This window comes from Xylocopa sonorina, chromosome 10, assembly GCF_050948175.1.
Source record: "Xylocopa sonorina isolate GNS202 chromosome 10, iyXylSono1_principal, whole genome shotgun sequence".
NCBI classification, from domain to species: Eukaryota; Metazoa; Arthropoda; class Insecta; order Hymenoptera; family Apidae; genus Xylocopa; species Xylocopa sonorina.
Window position 1 is genome coordinate 9,938,080 of NC_135202.1, and position 22,328 is coordinate 9,960,407.

At 48.5% G+C, this 22,328-nt stretch overlaps 2 protein-coding genes across 2 annotated transcripts in view; both read left to right on the top strand.

The window, feature by feature from the left end:
* The first annotated feature begins 7,347 nt into the window (after positions 1-7,347).
* LOC143428474 (uncharacterized) lies at positions 7,348-8,043 on the top strand. Its single transcript, XM_076903370.1, has 2 exons — positions 7,348-7,398; positions 7,542-8,043. The coding sequence occupies exon 2, from the start codon at positions 7,560-7,562 to the stop codon at positions 7,932-7,934; it is 375 nt and encodes a 124-aa protein (XP_076759485.1). The 5' UTR covers positions 7,348-7,398; positions 7,542-7,559; the 3' UTR covers positions 7,935-8,043.
* Positions 8,044-9,241: 1,198 nt separating this feature from the next.
* Positions 9,242-22,328, top strand: part of Kl-2 (dynein heavy chain 2, axonemal kl-2) — a 33,363-nt gene continuing 20,276 nt past the window's right edge. Inside the window, exons 1-22 of the mRNA XM_076902951.1 lie at positions 9,242-9,541; positions 9,837-10,294; positions 13,407-13,543; positions 13,841-14,183; positions 14,362-14,881; positions 16,419-16,561; positions 17,076-17,221; positions 17,284-17,377; positions 17,923-18,093; positions 18,196-18,385; positions 18,452-18,548; positions 18,623-18,874; positions 19,092-19,219; positions 19,373-19,495; positions 19,558-19,668; positions 19,745-19,878; positions 19,932-20,125; positions 20,185-20,413; positions 20,480-20,631; positions 20,709-20,959; positions 21,640-21,860; positions 21,920-22,034. Coding sequence (XP_076759066.1) covers positions 9,331-9,541; positions 9,837-10,294; positions 13,407-13,543; positions 13,841-14,183; positions 14,362-14,881; positions 16,419-16,561; positions 17,076-17,221; positions 17,284-17,377; positions 17,923-18,093; positions 18,196-18,385; positions 18,452-18,548; positions 18,623-18,874; positions 19,092-19,219; positions 19,373-19,495; positions 19,558-19,668; positions 19,745-19,878; positions 19,932-20,125; positions 20,185-20,413; positions 20,480-20,631; positions 20,709-20,959; positions 21,640-21,860; positions 21,920-22,034 — 4,420 coding nt within the window. The 5' untranslated portion in view covers positions 9,242-9,330. The remainder of the gene's footprint in view (positions 9,542-9,836; positions 10,295-13,406; positions 13,544-13,840; positions 14,184-14,361; positions 14,882-16,418; positions 16,562-17,075; positions 17,222-17,283; positions 17,378-17,922; positions 18,094-18,195; positions 18,386-18,451; positions 18,549-18,622; positions 18,875-19,091; positions 19,220-19,372; positions 19,496-19,557; positions 19,669-19,744; positions 19,879-19,931; positions 20,126-20,184; positions 20,414-20,479; positions 20,632-20,708; positions 20,960-21,639; positions 21,861-21,919; positions 22,035-22,328) is intronic.

A 22,328-nucleotide genomic window follows, 5' to 3' on the forward strand; every position in this document is an offset into this window, starting at 1 on the left:
ACTGCGCTCGCTTTTCGTCCACCGCCAGTCACTTCGACCCAATTTCTTCCGGGCCTTCGAGTGTCCCCGTCGCGTTAATTAATTCGACGCGTGTTCTTCCTCGCGTTCGTCATAAACGAGCCTTTGGACCCTCTCCGACTATTCAACGTCCCCTTTCATTTATACCCTTCGCACACTGTCACGAATTTCATTTTTTTTTTTTTATCAATTCGATGAGAAACGTTGACTATTCAAATATTCGAAAGCTTCAAGAGGTGAATGGAATTTTTATTTTGTAGTTGGAACGATTCGTTTGATGCAGAGTGAGTCACTGTCTTCGACCGCGTCGCAAGGGTATTTGGGTAGCCCTTAAAGTCTGCTGGATGTTCCTTGGTGCGCACAAAGACGCTGGGAAGATACACTAATTCAAGGGATGGCAATTCTCTAAGTGTTCGACCGTCTCGCGGAAGTTGGACGCGTGTACGTCGAACTCGTCGCGCTTCTATCAGGCAAACTACAACCGCGCCATCCCGCCGTCGCTATTGTAGCCGGGAGTTTTCATGCTTCCACGGGCCATCGAAGGCATTATTGCGCCGGGCTCTGGGACGGTTCGTTCGTTCCTTTGGAATTCCAAAAAGTTTCGCGTACCACCCCGACGGAATAACAACCGAGGGAGGAAGAAAAATGGTCGCGGATGGCTTTCAGTGGAACTGGGGTTAACCGCTCGACCATTCTCTGAACGATAATTCCATTTATCGTTCCTTGTATCTCAAAGCTTGCCTGAATCCAAGTCGATTCGATCGATTGTTATAAATTAACCACCCCTTTAGTTTACATTAAAATTGTGCTTCGTATAATCCTGCGTGGAAATTTAATGACAAATATTTCGTTAAATAAAATGGTAACGCGGGACTCTGATGAATCTGACCGCGAGGCAGATTATTACGACGCGAAATGGAATTGCGAGCGAATTACGGGTACGTACCGTTCGGTTATTTAGCGCTTTAAGAATTGCTGGGCACGTAAACGGTATTATTGCAGGTAAACGAATTGTGTTCCTTGAAACCGAATCGCTCGATGCGCCGACATCGATTGTCCGCGAGCCCGATTTACTGATTGTTTTAAACAAGCTGTTATTGGTGATTCCCGTCCCAGCACCGGCGGCGATAATTCCGCGGCACGCGATTAACATTTTAAATCAATGGGACGCGACGACCACCCCTCGTCAATGGGTAACGTTCGCGTTCGATTATTCCACGTTCACCACCCAGTATTTATTACCCGCGAACCATTTAGTCGGACGATTTTTAAATCACAGATTGCTCTCTAAATTTACAATTTTTTAATAACGTCTAACGCTTAACTTTTTAATAACGATGATTTAAAAACATTGCGTATTAAGAACCAACGCGTTGCCAGACGCGACGACCACCCCTCGTCAATGGGTAACGTTCACGTTCGATTATTCCACGTTCACCACCCAGTATTTATTACCCGCGAACCATTTAGTCGGACGATTTTTAAATCAACGATTGCTCTCTACATTTTCAATTTTTTAATAATCCTTAAAGCTTAAATTTTTAATAACTCAAACGATTTAAAAACTTTGCATATTAAAAACCAACGCGTTGCCAGACACGAGCACAGCGTGTTGTCTCGAAGGGTTAAAAAAATCAACGTTAACCGTCGAAGAATTAACGAGGTCCCGTTGAAGGCTCGATGAAGGATGTTGGTACGCGTCTGATCCTCCACAGAACGCGCGAGAGGCCTCCACCCTGCAAAATGGACGACGGTGGAAGACGGAGGATGATGGATATGGGCACGTGCAAGCTCGGATGTTGAGGCGTTTTGTACAAGCGATAAATAACGGCGCAATAAAAGCGAGTAATTCTGATGGCGCGTTATCCGATGGCTCCGTTAAGGGAATAATAACGCAGCCTTGAATGGCGAATGGAAAATGGCCCGAGTGACTTCACAGGTTCGCGGTTATTCCTTCTCGGATACCAGCAGGCATCGTCGCTAGACCAGGAAAAATGGAGACACCGACGACGTCGAGTTGATGGCCCGGAAATTCTGACAAACGCGAGGAACCGAGATCGTTCGTCTACCGAACAATTACCATCGATAATGACAGAGGAAATGGAACTTCTCCCACACATTCTTCATTCTCCATCGCGAATAGAAAAATTTCTATTCCTTAAAGGGACTTCAATGGATCGAAACAAGCAACTCCACGCAATTCTCAACCAATTAAACCTCCTCGTAGAACCAGATTCCTCGTAGAAGCGATAAAAATGCTCGTTAGACGTCGCGACGATGGACAGACGGTGAGAAAGGAGCCGTTCGAAGGAGGAACAGTGGTAGAAAAATGGAAGGACGGTTCCAGCGAAGGACTACAAAAGGCTGGATATCATAAACGACAATGAAACCTCGAAGGAAGCTGGAACAAAGCGCCTGGGCGTCTGTGCGAGTGTAAGTGTACAGCTTTGAAAGGACAGGCGACGAGGAGGAGTAACATGGCCGCGGTTCGAACGTGGCGATGCAAGGAAAGAAGGAAGACTGGAATGGAGGAAAGAAAGGAGGAGAACGACGCTACGCGGATCGCTGCTGTCCCTATGATCGGTCAATAACGATTCAACCGGAATATAAATGTCTCCCAGCGATCTCTCCCTCTAGTTGCTCGACTTCGACGGCGTTGCCTTTCAATCTCGTGGCATCGCCTCCTTTTAATCTTGTTTCGGCGAACGAACGCTGTTCCTCGTACGTGCGCGATGCAATTTCTTCTTTCGCTCGTTTCGTATCGAACGCTCTGGGACGACGATCGACCGGCTGTCCGCAAAGACCGTGCGAACGTGAAGGTTGATGGACGTTCGGTGGCTCTCGCGGCGGAAGCGACGATGGGTGGAAAGGATGAAACAATGGGTGCTTGAAAATTTTTATTTTGAGATCGTTTGCGCATGTTTGGATAGCGAGAAATTAAAGACACATTTACCTTAAGTTTTTCAATTTTAATCTGCTTTAATATGATATTACGGAGCTTTGAAATTGGGAATAACATTCTCGAAAGCTGCAAGGAAATCGCCAAAGCATTCCTTCGCACTTCGCCCAGTCAGAAACCATTTCCAAAGCCTTCGAACGCGAGGTTGGTACCATTTTGACCCGGAAACTTTAATATCCCAGATTCATCGGTTTGCCAGCGTGCAACTTTTTCCGCGCGACTGGAATCGCCGTTTCGAAAGTACCGGCGTACGTACGTGGCCGCGAACCGTCATCGATTCGACTCGATAAATGCCAGTCGACCCGTTTCCTTCGCGGTTCCCTCGATCAGTCGTCTCTCGAGACAGCGAGGTCTCGAACGGTGTATCGACACAGATAAAGATCGCGACGTAGCTCGAACCGGTTTTCCTCGCGGAGCGAATTTTCGCGGTGGTTGAAATCGCGACTGGCGCTCGCCTCCCACAGAGCTCTCGTCGGAAGCAGATTTCCCGTGGAACGGAAAACTTCCGGTTGAGTCTGGAACGCGCGCGTGCTGGGCCTGTGAAGTTCGCTTTGTCGCGGCGCTACGGCTCGTGCATCGAAAATACCGCCCTTTCACGGCTGCGAGAAGTTTCCGCCAGCGGTGCAGTTGACGGCCAATTGACGCTGAATAATCGAGGAGCCGCTGCTTTCTTCTCTTTGGCGGAGAAATCGAGCTACGAACGGGAGACAGTCGCCACTATTTATGTTTATCAACGCCTGGCGACTCTCTGGAATATCAGGTCCCGAGAGATGGATCAGGATATTTAGGGTGGCGCATCAATCTCGCATGGGACACGGGGAACGGGCGGTTGCTCGGAAATCCACGTCGTTTAGGTGCCCGGTGCATTAAACAGGATTTATATTTCCTCGAATAGTAGGCGACAGGATCGATCGGTATTGTCGACCGAAAGGCGGCCATTTTGCATCTTATTTAAGGGTCGCGTCCCTCGATAACCTCTCGAAAAAAATACTCTCTGCATTTGTAGACGATATCCCCACTTTCGTTAGCAACAGTCCATCGAATTCCAAACTGTATCCTTCATCCGTGAGTTATTATGCCACCTAGTCTTGTACATGCAGATTTACAGGGTTCCCAGCGAACTTAGCGGTCCCTCGCAAAGGGATCCGCGTCCGTAGACCGGAAACGATAATCTCGAAGGGTAAAACCGAGTCTTGTAAATCCATGGAATAACACAGCGTCCGGTTATGTCGCGTCGAGGAAGGATAGAGGAGCTTTGATCGGCGGGGGATGGATTTCGGTGGGTTAAGTTTGAGCTGGGCCTTGGAGTCTACGGTAATACCAGCTTAAGCAGGTTGAAACGATCCGTTTGAAGATCGAACAAAATTCTCAGATCTCACGATGTCACTTTTAATTACAAATAGCGTTAGACGATCGCGAACTTCAGCGTGAATCGGTAACAAGGATCGCCCAGAAGCGAGTCGAGATATCGAGCGTTCGAGTCGAACCGCGGAAAGCAGCAACGATTCGCGGACAAGCGACGATCGCGAGTAGATCCCCGTCCGTCAGGGGTGCCCTCGTCGAGGATCGAAAACGGGGCTCGTCGTGGCACTCGACAATATCTACGGCGAAACGGTAGCCAGCGGAAGGGCGCGCGTGGGTCGCGGTAACAGTCGGACGGGGCGCATAAATCAGCTGCACGAGGCCCTCGAGCGGCGTAGGTGTCGAGGCCGGCAGGCCGTGCCGTCAATAAAATGCAAAGTCGGCGAGATAAAGTTAAAGATAAGCCGCCCACGGACCCGCACAGAGAGTACTTGGACGCTGAGTCCACCGACGACGAAGAGAAACGCCGTAAGATTTACGAGAAAAATATTAAAGGCTACCCATTCTCGCCCTTCTCCCTCCCGCAGTTCTATAATAGAGCTGCTCCTTTTTTTTTTTCTGCACGCCTCGTCTGCCGTTGGCTCCTCTCCGCCAACTTCTGTGGTTCCTCCACGCTTCGCTTCCGGTCCCGTTCTCGCCGCCCCCCCGCTGTCGCGATTCTCCTTCCCCTTCCGCTTTTTTTTTCTTCCTCGCCTACCAGGTCATGAATTATTCTGCACGCTTCGTGTTTCCTAACCTACTTCGGAATTTAGCCGGCTGCGACTACGCGCGTCAGATTTTTGTATCGTAATTTCAGAGCGGAGGCGAAGAATATTAATTTCGCGATTAATCGAGTTTTTCGTTGCAGTACTTCGGAGGGTGAATTTGTAATACGGCACTGTATCACCGCGATACCGTATCGGGGGGGAAGTATCGAATTTATTTTCACGTGCAGCCAGGTGAAATTGCGAATCAATTTAAGGTGTCGTTGCGGTCCGGTAATTTTTACAAAACCCAGCGAATTTAACCGAAGCAACCGTGAAACACGCTGTTCGTGTAATTAAATACTGCAGGCAGTCGAATAACTTCGCGTATTTATTTCTGAATATCGATATAAAAAGAATTTAGTAACTTTTTCCGTTGATATCTACCGTGGCAATTTATCCAGTGATCGAATGAAGAAAATTGAAAGATTTCCTACCCTGTAAAAATGGCAGTCTCGTATTCAAAGTAAGATAACAAGGTTAATTAGAATCGTACCATTGCTCGTACAACTCTAATTACCAGAGACTCGACAGAAGATAGTTCAATCGAGACTGAACTGCAGGCTAACACCGATACAAGCTTATCAGGGGGTGAATAATGACGCTCGAGGTGGCCACTGGTCGGCGATTAATCGATCGTTCGCAGCGTCGTCGATTTCCTAATTTGTCTCTGGGATTATGCTAATTCAAGGCATGTTTCTCAAGCCGAAACAAGGCTGATTCGTCGCGTGTTCCGAATGCAGTTAGACTGGATAAACCAATAGCATTCGTGATGAATGCTCGAGCTATGAGAATCGCTTTGCATGGAATGTACAGAAGTCAACTCGAAGGATCTGTTCGAGATTGGAGGGAGGGGAAACATTGAAACTATCTGCGAATTATTAATGTCACAGGTTAATTATGGATGATCGAGGATAGCAATCAACCCCTCTGCGACTATCATTGGTAGTCGCGTAAAAAATTCCACCCCTCCTGCAGCCAGAGTTATTCTTATTTTCATTTCAATTTTAATCTCGTTCGTAAAAAATTCCGTTTCCACTGAAACATTCGAAATACAAAATCGACAGGTACCATACAGCTCCGCGGAGGGCAGTGATACGGCGAAATAATTTCGAACGCAGCGCAGAGTGCCCGTAATTACGTCGACAATGCTCGCGATGCGCTCTCTCTTTCTCGCTCGCGTTCTAATTAATATACCGCCGTCCGAGCGGGGCAAAAATGTTTGCCGCGATATTCACCCGCGTTGGAAAATAAAAAAGGAATTAGTTTCACGTGGAACGCGCAACGAAACTGTAACGGTTAACCGGTCGAACGAGAATTTTATTGCGAACAGTTGCAGCCGCTTCGCTAGCAACCCCCTCCCTTCAATCGACATTACGTTTACAAAAATTGACGAACAGACGAATCTTAGATTCTGACACGATCTCGACTGAGAAATTCGAGTAATCGCAGCACGAATTTAAAGTACACCCCTTGTCTGTTTAAAAGAGGGTGAGCAAGGGTTAACCAAAAATACACAGAGCTCTCGTCATCGGTCTGTATTCTTGGCACCGTCGCGAGGAGCCAACAAGAAGACTGCGTCAGAAACGCCAACAGCCCGGACCAACGCCGGCAACAGAACCGCACGTTTTGCTCGCGAATGCGTCGTTCGCGACGGTTGAGCGAATTCGTGAGGGTCGCGCGTCACTCGCAGAGATCCCTGGGTTACGGGGGTGGGCGTCCCCCGTTGAGCGTACATGGTGAACGTGACGGTTTACAATGTAAACCGTGAAAAACCATTGCCCTGGAACGGTACGTGACAGTAATAAGCCCGCCCAGGTGAAGTTCGCGGGTGGAAGCATCGTCCTGGCGCGGTAACAGAAAACCGGTGGGTGGAAGACACGGTCGTCGTTGCTATCTACATAATGCTCGCTATCATAGGCCAATAAATTACTGTGAACGTGTCGTCCCGCGGCGCCTCGATCACCGCGACGTGTTTCCTCTTCCGCCGATTCAGTGGCCTGCCCGCGATTTATCGTCCCTGGTAGATTGCGAAGGCGAATCCGCGGGGTAGGGCGCGTCGCTGGCCTCGAGGAAACTACCCTCTGGACCTCTGAAACGATATCGAAACGAATGCGCTTGATTTAAATCGCCCAGAGGATTTAAGGACGCCCGTGAAACTCTCCTTTAAATTGAAACCTACCATGGTTCCATATCAGAGATCCAACGTTACATTCAGTCCTCGATTTCCAGCTTCATTCTGTTCCAGGTGCGGAGATTGACGAGGTCGAAGAGGAACTTAAACCAGTGTACGATGAACAGGAGTTGTTGGACCTGGTTAGTAACCTTGCCCTCCTCTTGGAGTATACAAGCGAGCTCGCGGCACAAATTATGATCGAACGTGGCACGCGTGCGTCCTGCGCAGCGAAATTGAATCGAGTCTGTTTAATCTTAACGCACGATCGTTTCTTCGATTCGAGGTCACTTGCATCAAGGATATGACGACCCTGGCGGGCATAAGGGACAACGATTGGACCTACTACACCGAAATGACCATTCGAGAATTCATCATGACCCCGCAAATCCCGATCCTGACCATCTACCACTTGTACAACAGGCTGAACTCCTCCCTGTCCTTCCCACTGATTCCTGTACGCGAGCTGACGTACTTTGTCCGGGAGCCGCAAGAGATCCTGCGAGCGGACACGTTCCGGGACCGCGTGCTGTTCGGCACCGTGAACGATAAAGTGGAGTACCACGTGCTGTCGTTGGTGCACAACGTGCTGGCGCCGATTTTCCTCAAGATCGAAACCTGGCCGGACAGTATCCGTCCCGCTGGAACCAACCAGTCTCGTGGCTTAACTCGTGTTTAATTAGTCGAGCGAGAGTTACGCGGTAACGCGGACGTAACGATACTTCAACGACCTCCAAAACTTTCCTCCCTGCTTTTCGAGATCCTCTTTTTCCCATCTGGATAAACAATCTGCGCACTGCGCGCGAGTCAGCAACAGTTTAATTGGTCGTTCGATCGTGTGAAATCTTTGGGATTGAATATTCTGTGCCAATTAGAAACGAAAGTAGAAATATGGTATTGGTGTTTTTTTTTTTTTTTTTTTAATTTTGGTCTGGGTTTTATTGAAATTAAGGTAAGCGTTCCTTAAATGGCGCGAAAGGGTGTGGAAAGCAAAAGACAGCGAACGAAATTCTGCGCGATTCCTTGAGCCACGACGCTACCAACCGAATTTGTAACTTCGACCGCGCAGTCCCAGTTTCCGCAGCTCGAACTTCCGGTCCCGCGGCGACAGCGATGGAGGGCGGGGAGGACGGGGGGCCAGGCGAAACAGGAAGGGTTGGACGAAGTTATTATTACCATAATTTTCGGCTAAATGCACTGTGCAACTCGCCGTCGCGGCGGTAAATTCCGCGTCGATGTTTGCACACGTACGAGAGGCCGCGAGCGCCCAGTCAGAAACGATTGCGTTGCGTTCCGCCGGAAGTCGCTTCATTATTTCTAATGGATCCGCGATTCTAACTGCATCGAAGAGCCGCACCGCTCTAATTGCAAGAACACTGCAACGAACCGGGGGCTGAGCTATGATTGGACGCTCCTCGCGTTGGTTACGAGGTTCTCCTTCGATTTATATGGTACAGAATTTTGTTTTGTTCGCTTTTTTTGGGGGGGAGACCAAATAATTCGCCCAATTACGCGGTTGCAATTTTACGCGACCTCGTTCTCCACGGTCCGAGAATTATCTTGCCAGGGTATTTATTGAAATTTTTGTACAGTGCAACGCTTTCAGCGATAAGGGGCTGTAGCTTCGAACCAATTAAAGATAAAAGCTTGAGCACTGCTTTGCCGCGCGGTGCCGCCAGTGACAGTGAATAAAATGTTCATTCCTACGTACTTTTTTTCGAGACTTTTATCAATATTCTTTTTATCCCGTTAAAGTATACTCCCGAATAAAATGATACGCGCAAGCCAGCGTGCTCTGGAACACTGACAGAGTCATTAACCGCGCGCTCGAAAAAAAAATGGCCCAACGATAATTCCTCGTTATATGCGAAACAAACGAGAAGTTATAGTTGCTTCTCCCTGGGAGGAATAGAATTTCCTCGCGAGACATTTAAAAATATTGAAAGAAATGGGATGCAACGACAGGTCTGTGTACAACGTTTACGTCTTCCTTAACCTGAGACACATGCGTGAAGGCGGAATTTTACACGAACGTGGACACCTTCCTGTGCAATTTAACGGACCTCGCGTACAAAATGCTGGGCTTAACGGTGATTTATGTACCCTGGGAGGGTAGCGACCTGAGCAGCGACGAGGCCAAGGCCGATAAGGAGCTGGTCAAGAGGCTGGAGGGTGTCGTGGACCACTGGACCACCCAAATCAGGATAGCCCTCTCCGACCAGGAACAAGCTACACCCAACGAGTTGTTGTGCCTCCAGGATGAGTACGACTTTTGGATTTATCGACGTTAGTAATTTCACCATCAATTTCACTGATCACTGTTCAGTCTGTCGAGGACCAGAGAACTCTCTACGATTCTCCTCGTCGAATAGTTCGACTCGATTTAAGTTTGCATTTAAATAGAATCGTCCCTCGATTCACACAAGTCGCTGGTTCTCGACGATTTCGTTTGCGGCTACAGAAAATCGTGTAACAAATACACGTATTCGCGAGGGGGTAACTCGCGAATCAAAGGGGTTGATTGTTACTCGCGTGAAATAAATTGGAGCATCGATAAAGGAGGAATTTTTCTGGATGACAGACGACAATCTATGCGGTCTGAACCACCAGCTACAAAATCCTACGGTGAAGAGGATAGCCGAGTTCCTCTCGGCTAGCCATTCGACCTACGTCCGGCAGTTCCTAACGTTGAAGGATGAGATCGAGACCGGCGCGAAGGAAGCCAGGTCCAACATAGAGTACCTTCGAATCCTCGTGGATCCGTCCGCGAAGCTAGACGAATGCCCTCGGCCCTCGAAGATCCGGGACCACCTGATGCCAATCGTTCACCTGTTCAGAACGATCTGGCTGAACTCGCCGTATTACAACAGCCACGAGAGGATCGAGAACCTGTTCAAGGCGCTCAGCAATCAGATCGTCATCCTCTGCCGGGACTACATCGATTTCAAAGAATTATTCGCTGGCAAAACCAGAAAATCCATGGAGAAGTTCGAGGAGTGCATAACCGCCTGTCGAGATTACCAATCTTTGTACGACAATGTGAGATCATTTTTCTTCATTAATTTTTGGTATACCCTCTCTGAATGTTTCAATATGAAATTGCACGCGTACACACGGTCAGAGAAGTCAGTTAGCGTTATATATATATATATATATATTGGTTACCATAGGGAACGTCGTTCTATCCTTATTTTCGACGGGGTAGTTCGAACATTCCCTCTCAGATACCGCGTAGAAATTCACTGGTCGGTCGGTGCATTAAGGGACTATTAAACGACGTGTGCGGAGTTACTTTAGATACTTAGGAAAGAGCCGTTAGGCAAAGTGAGGAGTTCCCGCGAGGAGTTAAGCGGAAGTCACGGTAATTGTACCCTCCCTTTGGCCGGCGCACAATGATCCCCGTGGCCGCGGGAACAACCTCCGTCCCCTGTTAAAATAATATTCGCGCCACGACGCGCCCAGCCCCGCAATTAATCTTATCTTCCTTTAATCGCTGCGAGCCGTTGTAAAACAACACGGAGAGCACACGATGCCCATGCAAATGAGCATGGGAATATACATATACATCCTGAACTCGAATGCTTGACTAATGGCCAGGATATCGTCGAAAAATACGAACACAGTTCCATCTTCCTCTAATTAACATCGAAAGTTACGTCGAACCATTAATAGAAAAATTCAGAGAACGTATTAATAACAATATACAACTGTTGAATAATCCTCTATACTAAATTCTTAAGTATACATCGCAAACGTACGCGTTCAGTAAGTTTCAACGACAACGCAACCCTCTCTGTCCACGTAGAACGATCCATCTCTAAACATTCCCCGTTCACGGCTCTCTATTTCCGCTTCAACACTCTCGGATACTCTATACGAGCCGGTTAATTAATCAAATCAATCAAACAGCGTCCCGTGCGAAGCGTATCGCAACTTTCCTGAACAAAGAGAGAGAGAGAGAGAGAGAGCACGTGTACGAAAATAATTTATCAATCCAGGATTACCGTTTTCATCCCCTGGAACGAGAGGTAGCTAGGCGGCTCGCTAAACGAGCCGGTTGATTACGGAACCGGGTCAAGTTTTCGCGTTAAGCGGAAGTCACAATAACCCAAGACTTAGGCGGTCCTCGAGCTGTTAGATAAGTGCCTGACTGAGGGGCGAGGATCGCCACGAGCGCGAATAGGGGTTGCACTCGAGGAGGGTGAACCAGCTCGCACGCGGTCGAACGAATCGAATCAAAGGGCGCCTGTGATTTTTCTGCGACAGATCCTGACAATCGTATCATTGATCGAGGGTCGAATGTAGTCCCTGCAGGGATGACGAGGGGTCTCCTTGTTTCTCCCTGTAACTGGTATTTATTAACCTTGGTCGGGTCCGACAAATAGGGTCGCGGAAGCCACGTCGACGTGGACGAGGGTAATTAATTGCTCGCAACATTTTGTTCGCTCAAGGGGATCTTCTGTTAATTTTCACTTTGAACCTGGACGAGAGTGGAAGTTGTTGAGGATCGCAAAGCACGGTTAATGTTAATTTGTTTAAGCAAGAAGCTAGATTAAATTTCATATGTTCTTTTAATCGTTTTAGGTGCTCTACGTGAATGGATTGAAATGAATGCGGCGATCTAACGGCTTCGTCTTTGTTCTTACCATCCTCTGTTTCAACTCGATAAACGATTAAACTCCTGGTGCCCAGGAACTTCCGTTATATACCGTATTTACACGAGCGCAAATTGAAACTAGCAAGCTGTTCTTTTTACTTCCCGTCCCGGGTTAAACTCGTCTTGAACGGCGCGCTACAAATTTGATTAGCCACCCGGCTCGATATCGAGCTTTGAACTTTGCAATTTCCCGCGGTGCGTTTCGTTATTTCTGAAGCGAGTGCGCGCGTGGAACGTGAAAACGGGGCTAACCGACCGTGATCGATCGTTAACGATATGAAACGTGGCAAATTTTTATCCTTCGCGCCCCGTTGCGAGTCTTTCGCGTCGCCGTCATTAAACGAATTCCAGCGTCCCGTTTTGTGAAAGCTCGCGACTCAATCGACCGCGTCGAACAACGGGATATCAGCGCGATCGAGGGAAAAAAAAAGGAAAAAATAGAAACAACGCTCGGCTCGCAACGAAGTAACATTTCATTTTCGATATTTCGATTGTTTATGAAACTCTCGAGGACAATCGAGTCGGTATTTTTCGAGAACGAATCGCGACCATGACTCTGTTGACCGTCGAAATGAAAGCGATGGCTGGGGCGGGGGGGAAATAATAGAAGACGCAGGTAAACCATTGGCGTTGTTGACAAGATACAGTGCGACGTGCAACAGTATCGCGCACTCGAGCGCTTTTGAAATTGAATCGTCTGACGAGTGCGACCACTGGCGTGTCCCGAGAGGAGCTGTTCGACGAGGAAAAAATTCGCCAGCGCGCGCGAACAAAGCGAAACGACTTTATTTAACGAAGTATATTCGACCAATCGTATTTCGAGAGCCAAGATGACATCGTTAACGCTAGATCGACTGGTAATCCTGAAAAGGACTGACCAGAAACGAACTCTGACCTCTCTCGATCGTTCTACTCCCTTATCGTTCCACATAATTGCCAATTTCTGCTATTCCCTCGCTTTTTAAACTCGCGATCATGAAGTTTCTATATTTTCACATTTTTACTGCTAAAGTACAATTCAAGAGTCCACTTAAGTCGTGAAATTGACCGTTGCACAGGATGAAATAATCGCGAGCAGCATCCAGCATGAGCGGCAACGAACTACCCTCCATCCAGCGATTGATAACGCGGTTATAAAAGTGAATAGGTTCGCAGAGGGTGTGTAATAGGGCTTATTTATCCGCTTTAGCTCGCGTCCAGGCTTGTCCATCGATCGCGAACGGGTCGCCAAACGGATATTAAACGGTCTGCTAGCAGTAGTCGCGGTGATTCTGTGGAACGTTGATACGAGCAGCCGTCGAGAGTGAACCGATGTCAGTGGATACAGACACCTGGCATTGGTCGGACACGCAAGTAGATTGAGCCACTACGAGCAATTGCGTCGATGTGGCCGGTAGGATTGGAATTATTGCGCGCGTTACCCCATCGACGCGATATAAATTCCGCGGGAACGAGCCACCCTTTTGTACGTCGTGGCCTGTATTTGCTTTTCAGATAGCCCAGGCCCACAATAACCTGACGAACGTGCCCTGGGATTTAAACAGGGTGAACATATTCCAGTACATCGATATTTTCATCGGCAGATGCCAGGACATGATTGAGATCTGTCAGGCGATGATCGATTTCGCCAGGTAATCAACCCCCTCGCGCTCTCCACTCGCTCGTCGAACAGTCCATTCGTTTGGGAATTAAAGACACCGTGACACCGCCGACGAAATCGTCGATGTCTCTCGATTTCGCGGACGGAACGCTTTAATAGCGATTTACGTCGATGAATTCCGCGATGCGAGGGTTGTAGACGCGGTTGCTCTGTTCCTCGTGGTGTCACGATGATTAAGAAAGATTCTTAGGGGATGAAATCAGTGAAATGAAAAGATTCTGAAATTCTAAATAGCGTGTTCGAAGTGTAACGAGTTTATTGCGAATAGAATGGACGAGACGACGGAAATCCTGAAGCCAATGTTCGGTGGGACCAAAGGGGAGGAACGAGAGAGGGTGTGCAGAAAGATCGAGAGACTCTTCCACGAGGCCTTGGAAAAGATCGAGCACCACTCCCAGAAGATCTTCGACGTTCATCACAGCACGTGGCACGACGACATGTTTGCCTTCCGCAACGAAATGAAGGATCTCGAGGTCATCATCGAGAACCTGGTCGCATCGGTTTTCGTGGGCTTGAACAACGCGCAGGAAGGGGTAGAGAACCTCCGGGGATTCTACACTTATATGAACCGCGAGAATCTGACGGCTCTATTCGACGCCAAGACTACTGACGTACGAGATCCACAGAAATTCATAAAACCATCGCCCTTTCTATTTCATTCGCTCGTCACCACACCAGATTTCAAATTAAAATCATCGTCTCATCGTCACTATTTTCGTCTAAAAATTAAAAATGTCGCGTACACGTCTCACGAGAATGAAAAAGAAGCGCGTTTGGACTTCGATACAGATATGGAAACTGTTCAGCGAGGATATCCAACAGACGAAGCAAGAAGTAGTGGACGAGAGGGAGGAGTACCCTTCGATGACCCCGTATTATGCAGGCAGGGCGTTGAACCTACGGCTGAAAGGTGCGCGGCTGCAATCAACAAGGGAGGTGCTCGAGGAGGCCGAATGGATGCCCTATTGCGCCATTGCCGACGAGGTCTACCATCAGCACGATCTCCTCAAGAAATCGATCGACGACTTCATCCTGGACATACACACCCGTTGGTTACACGAGGTAGGCGAGAATCCCCGTGCGAAGCTCGACCGTTTCCTGATGCGGCGAAGCGACGCGAGGCCTGGCCAGCTCGAGTGCAACATCCAGGCGGACATCTTGAATCTGTGCCGCGAGACGGCTTATTGGATCACCCTCAAGTTCGACATACCCGTCCACGTGCAGATCGTCTACGACAAATGGGAGAACCTCCATTTCGTCTACGAGAGCGTTCTCGCTGTGATCATCGGTTACAACAAGGCGATCCAAGGTTGGTGTTTCGCGTCGTTCTCGTTCCGGGGCTGTAATTTAATCGCGCGTTTGGTCACTTGGCGATCTTCGTACGCATCGAACCACCATTTTGCGCAACCTATCGCGTGTTGCTAATATCGTAATTTCAGCGGTCTTCTTTGAACGTCGAACATTTCACCGCGGCAACTAACCGACGCGTTATTAGTTTCCCTTAACGAGAAATCCGCGCTAAATTGCTTCTTCCAAATGAGCTGCCGGAAGTTCCCTAGCCGCGGCAAATTCTATTAAACGTACATTTTCTGATGCATTGAGCCGAGTTGCGAAGTAATAATTGGTGCCGCGACACAACTTCCGGCGGGGAGTTCGCCATTTCGAGCGCGCCCCTGTTCGCCACTAACGATCGACGACAGATCGATCGATCGTGATGTCGAAAAAATATCGAAACCACAGTGGCAACGATAAAATAAAGATCAAAGTACGAGAAACAGATGTTAATATTTCTATTTGACGACCGTTTTCTGGTTCCATCGCGCTTTTGCGAGCTGAGGGGACGCGTGTTCTCGCAACGAGTCGTAGTCGCAAATATTTTGAAGTCTCGAGTGCAACGGCGCGCTGAAACTTTCCGTTTGTACATCGAGTCCGCGAGATTGCGAAATAGTTGCACAAGTACATTTCCCACGGAAATACCTGGAGCGTCTTCCGGCACGCTTTTAACGCGCCGTCGCTGGTTATACTGCTAACCAGCTCTCTGGCCACAATTATAAAATATCAAGACGGGAGGAAAGTTAGCGAACGTGGCCAGCCTGGAATCTCGATTATCCGAGCTAATTGAAACCGTGCACTTCGATCCGCTCGAGAGAGAGAAATAGAGAGTGAGAGAGAGCCCTTGAAACCTGTCCTTCCATGAATTAATTTCTTGCTGTGATCAGAATCGTCGATGAGCTCGCCAATAAATCTGCAAACGATTCTCCAAACCGAGCAATGAATTTTATAGCAAAAGCATAGATCAAGTTTATATTTGCAAATTTCTTTGCCTCGAAGCGTGGATATCCATTTAAATAATTGAGAAATTATCAATAAATTAAAACGATCGCAGCATCCATTTGGAGCGCTCGCATCGCGAGACCGGTTTCAAAACCAGCCAAACGTTCACTTAACCCACCCCCGATTTTCCCACGAGCTACACCATATTTCAATTTGAACAAAATCCCTAACATCCGCGTGTACAAAAGTGATCGATCCGCCGTGAAACGATACGCGACCCGTTATAGGAGGAAGCAAATCACTGTCGCCCCACACCTTCGAACGCTCGAATTATTTAAAAAAAAAAGCGTCACCAAAAAGCAACGAAAAAAAAAAATCGCATCGAACGGAAGAGACACTCTTATCCATCCATCGAGGAGGTCGAAAATGATCGGTAATCGAACGATCGTGTTTAGACCGAGCGGACAGAGTACGGATGATCGCGTTCCAGCCGCGTTGAACCGTGTCCAGCTCGCGTACGTGCCGTGGAAACGAATCTGCTCACGGGAGTATATATACATTGTGTTTTTCAGCGTTGTCGATGACGGAGCGGGAGCTGTTCCACGAGCTAATTCGCCAGCTAGACAGGAAGATCAATCCCGGCTTAAACAGGCTGACATGGAACACGGAGTACGTGGACGCATACATCGAGGATTGCTTTAACCAAACGGCAAATGTACGCTTCGTTCGTCGCCCTCCAACCCTCTATTCCCTTCGCCATCCTCCGCCCTATACTTTCTCTCTGCCTCCGCTCCTCTTCGTCCAGTACGGCCCTCCGTGTCCGACCAATAACCCGCCCGTTGGAACCGGACGCGGGTGTGCCGTCTATATACAGAGAGAGGCCTGCAGAAATTTATGCGCAGAGTACGGCTCTGTCCTGGTCGAAATGAAATTTTGACCCAGCCAAGTGGGTATCCGTCCGCAGCCTTTGTTTGTTTAATTAAGCAAGAAGCGGCCGCGCGTGCCGGCGAAACGGAATAACAATAGCGGATATCCGTGCCGCGTTTGCGGCCATTCGTTACCCTGTTCAAATCGACGGGATCCGGCTAGGCCAGAAGGACAAAGCCGGACTACGACCACGCGGGAATCCTTCCTCGCCTACTCTGTGAAAATTCCCACCAGCTTCTGCCTGTCTATAATTGCGCATACACACGCGTACACGTTTTCGTTCTTCACGTGCCTGTGAACAGCTGCAGGAGTTCATCGACGTCTACAAAGAGTCGAACTGGGAGATCGTCAAGATCTGCGAGAAGATCTGCGACACACCTATGATCAAGATCAAGCCGAATTATACGTACAGGCTGCAGGAGTTCCAGCAGGAATTGGTTAGGATCAGGTACGAGGGGATGATCGAGTCGATTTTTAATTCAGATGATAAATTTGCGGTGGTTTGTTTAGGGATAAGACGTTTGAGGTTTTACTGAAGAACTATAGGACTATCGTTCAGTACGTGATGGTCGTCTGCGACGGGTTCAAGGATGTTTTTGAAGAGGTACATTCTTACCCTCGTTTCTCTCCTTTGGAGATGACCACTCCGCGCGTTTAACATTCACCCCTCGTTTTTTCCACGACCCCACGTGCATTCGCGAGGAAACGAGGTTTTCGTAAGGAACGTTTTATTAAAATATCACGTAATGGTAGAAGGAGGGATTTTTAAGCACGCTGGGATAACAACTCGGCCAGTGGCAGACAGTTTTTCCGTCGCATCGACGAGGAACGCGGTCGTTCGCGCGGTGAAATTTCCACGATACGCACCCCCCGTGTTATCCCCGCTGGCTGTGCAATTTTCACGCGGCTTCCACACCGGAAACGCGGGACAGGTCGATCCGTGTTACGATTATGTCGCCGTGTGACGCGACGCCGCGGGGTGTACGCGTGTTCGTTAACCCGGAAACCCCCGTACATCGATGACTTCCGATTTAACGTAACGTTTCTACGAATCGAGAAGAAACACGCCACTCTCGAATTTAATCACGATATTCGAAATATCTGTTGCACGGCTGTTTGAAAAATGATAAAAATTGCTTCTCGCGATAGAGTCTGGAACAGTGGAAGATTTTCTTGAGCAGATTGGACGTGCTGGTGGGAGAGTCGTTCAAATTGTGTCTGATAGAGTCTCTGCAAGCCATGCACGTTACTCTTCACGGGGACGGCACCACACCGCCATCACCATTCATCTTGATGCACGTGGATCTTGTTAATAACAAGGCACAGTAGCTTATACCTACAATTTTATTTTACATCGCAAAATAATTTTAGCTTCACGCTTCTTTTAAGAGTTCTCTCTACATTAAGTGATAACGTCCCCAGATAAAGTTCGATCCAGATCTATCGGAGATCGCCATGGAGATCTCGACGATCTTCGACACTCTGTTGGAGCCTCTGAAGAGAGTAACGCGACTGATCAACAAATTTAAGTTCGACATCCCCATCGCACCATTCTGGAGCATGTACGAGAAGGATCCAGAGCTGCTCGATCTCCAACAGAAGCTGAACGATGGTCGTATCTCCCATCTGCGTCCATTCTCACTCTCATTCGAATAACATCGATGGTGAAAATTTTCAGAGGTGAACTTCTGCTTCGTCCAAGTGCAAACCTATCTGAAAACCTGGGAACCGTTTCAAGAGATCTGGGAGATGAACAGGGAAATGTATCTGCAGAGGTGATCGAACGAAATTACCAAAAATCACAATGGTTTCCTATTTGTTTCTAGATAAACGATAATTCGTTGTTCAGATACGAAAAATTGAAGCCAACGGCTGCGACGTACGACTCGGATATCAGCAGATACGCGATCATCGCGAATAACGTTCAGATGCAGGACACGGTGATGACCGTGCACTTCCTCGACGTGAACGCCGACGCGCTGAAAGGAGCCATCATCGAGCAGTGCTCGGTGTGGCAGCAGAAACTGATCGCTCTTCTGCTACGACAGACTGAGAACATGATGAACCATCTCTACCACTACATCGCTGAGAATTCGAAAAAGTGATGGATCATCAAAAATCATATCTATATTTCACTGATATTTCTCATCTCTATCCCTTCTGATTTCACTCCAATTTTCTTATTCTCGTTGCTCAAATTCCAAGTCATATCGATACGCGAAGAGTAGAAACAATTAACACTAGCTCTCCAGTCGTGAGAATATTTTCTCTACGATAACGTCTCGATCGATCGCGATCGTGAATTCATTCGTTCGCAGAATAACGAAAGAACCGACGGACCTGATCAGCATGCAGTACGCGATGCAGTTGTTCGAGAAGCTCACCGCCGATATTCCACGGGAGGAGGAGGAGTTCCCGAAGATCCAGGAGCAATACCAGACTTTGGGTAAACCTTTTAAACGATCCCACGCGGCGAATGGACGCGGGCAGGATCGATAGCCCGTGAAATCAGCGGCGTTCCTCCGGTTCCGCGACTTAATCGTCGTCCTTCTTCTTTCTTCGCGTGCCAATCCCATCCACCGCCTCTTTTACCTCGCAGAGAAATACGAGGTGAGCCTAACGTTCGACTTCAGACGGAAATTGTACGACATACAACCCTCCTGGAACGCGTATCTGGCGCTGTTGGCTGAATCTGAGATCATGTTGAAAGAGAAGAAGGCGAGTAACTATTGCTTATTTAAGTTTCTATAGAAATTTTATGTACAAATTATTCTTTGCAGGAAGAATTCAAGCAGATGTTGCAGAGAGATGTCCTGATGTTCAAGGACGAGGTGACAGCACTGGTTGGGAAGTTCTGGGACACTGGACCGTTCACGTCTGAATGGCAACCGAAAGGTAAAGGATCTTATTCATCAAACACCTCGAAGGTAGCCCGTTGCGTGAATTATTAATTAAAATTTCGTGAATGAAGATGCGTTCAGCTGGCTCGAGTACGTAGAGCGAGAAGCATTGGCGCTCAGAAGAAGAGAGAGCAGACTTAAGTCGCATCTGACGATGTTTGGTATCAACCAGCCGGACTCTCTCGAGCTTATACAACTGGACCAAGTATGAACGTCCTGGACTGTTCGTGGATACATGCACGAGGATTAATTTTGCAGGATCTGAAAGCGATCGAGCTGGTGTGGCAGATCACTAACGAGTGGAACGAGGCCTGGGAGAAATACAGGACGCAGAATTTCTGGGAGATTGAGATGGACGAGATGGAGAACACCGCGAATGTTCTATTCAGACGGTTGAACCGTCTCAGCAGAGAGTTGAAGGATAAGAACTGGGAGATCGTCGAGCACTCCAGGTGAGAAATAATCAAGGTAAACTGAGAACAGCGAACAGACGTCTGATACGATGTTTCAGAGGTCGAGTGGACAGGTTCAGACGAACGCTGCCTTTGATCACGGACCTGAAGAACCCAGCCATGAGGTCTCGACACTGGAGGAGGGTCAAGGACACCGTCGATCGCGAGTTCGACGAACAATCGGACGAGTTCACTCTGGACGCGATCGCAGAGATGCAGCTGCAGAATTTCGCTGAGCAGATCAGTGACATCTCGAACTCAGCCTCCATGGAACTGGCCATTGAGAACGTGAGTATGATAAACGAGACAGGGCTCGTCGATCTCCGTTTTGCGATCTTATTCTATGTTATTCAGGGGCTTAAGGCTATTAGCGATGTCTGGGCGACCATGCCTTTGCAAATGATTCCCTACAAAGACAAGGGGATATACAAGATAACGAGTATCGATGATATAACGCAGAGTTTGGAGGAGCATCAGGTTCAATTATCAGCGATGAAGGGGACAAGGTTTAATAGATTGATATACAGAGACACACATTCAGAGGAGTCGACGCTGCGGTTCTATGTCGCTTTGGTGGTCGCAGGTTCGTCGAGCCGTTCGCCAAAGAGGTCGATTACTGGGAACGAACCCTTTCGACCATAGGGGAGGTGCTCGAAACCGCCCTGGTTATTCAACGCGGTTACGTGTACATGGACAACATATTCACCACGGAAGACATCCGGAAACAGCTCCCCAAGGAGACAGACGACTACGACAAACTGACGAAATTGTGGACCGAAATTACGTCGCGGATGTTGTCCTACGGTCTGGCGATGCCAGCGACGCACAACCCACGTAAGTTCCTCTAACAGAAAGGTACAAAAGAGACGAGAAAACGAAGGGAAAGACTGTCTATCAGAAGAATTTCCGTCGACTGGAAAATAGAGCGGTCTCCTCGCGTTGCCTCGTGATCGTTCGAAAGAGAACCGAGCACTTTTGCTCGATTAAAAATTCAAAGCGTCCAGAGCACGCTGTTAGGAAAATATCTCACGTTCGACGAATTAAAAAACGGCACGCAACGACGGGCAGAGCGGAAAATCGCCTGTGAAAGTCGCTCTGAAAAGTTGCATCTCCAAATGGCTCTAAAAAATAGTGGGCAAACAGAGGAACGAGAGCAGGGCAACGCGAAGAGAGAGAGATATAGAGAGGGATATACAGCAGAATCGTCGAAACATAAGGCACGCGTAATGCATTGTAATTCGAGCGGGGGTTGGCTCGTAATATCCGAGCGTTTCCAGCGTAGGAGGGGAAAGAAAAACGGGGACGGAAAATTGTACGGCGCGTTGCTGTAGCGCAACGAGAGGGATGGAGAAAAAAGGAGAGAAGGGAAAACGGGGGTGGAAGATGGAACGAAGCGTGTCGACGCGACGGGCGCGCTATAAAATAATGTAAATCCGGTCTACCGGAAGCATTTGCATTTTTTCCGTTCGCCCCGTCCCATCGTGCTTCTTCCCCTCGCCTTTAAACCGCTACAGCTGGCCTGCTCGAGGTTCTGAATAAAATCAACGACAAGCTCGAGTCGATGCAACGGGCCCTGGAAGAGTACCTCGAGACCAAGCGGCACGTGTTCCCAAGGTTCTACTTCATCTCGAACGACGACCTGCTGGAGATCCTGGCGAACGCGAAGAAACCGGAACTGGTGCAGCCGCACATTAAGAAACTTTTCGAGAACATTAAATATTTGACGCTCAGCAAGGTAACGCGTGTCGAGATTGGTTTAGCCAGAAATTTCAGACGCCTCTCGCGATCTTGTAGACTGTGGCTGGCAAGCAATTGGCTACAGCCATGAACTCAGAGGAAGGCGAATACGTCGAGTTCAGCCTGCCAGTGGTTCTGGACGGCCAAGTCGAGCAGTGGCTCTGCGAGATTGGTGAGCGAAAGCCTGCGTTACTTTTGTCGCGCGTCGACACCGTTGGCTTACCTAATTACACGAGAGCCAGTTGTCGCGAGATAAAATTCACTCGCGTTAAAAGAGCTCAACGAAATACCCGCCACCCTCGCGCAACCCTCTCTACGCCCTCTTCCGCGCCGTTCGAAAATCGGATTTGAACCAGCACGGCTGCGCCCGGTGAATAAAGGTTAACCCTCGCGTTTCGCTCTGCCCGCTTTTATCCGCCGCTTTTCGCGGTGCCATCCGGTAACCATTTTTCCCCGCGAAAGGGGA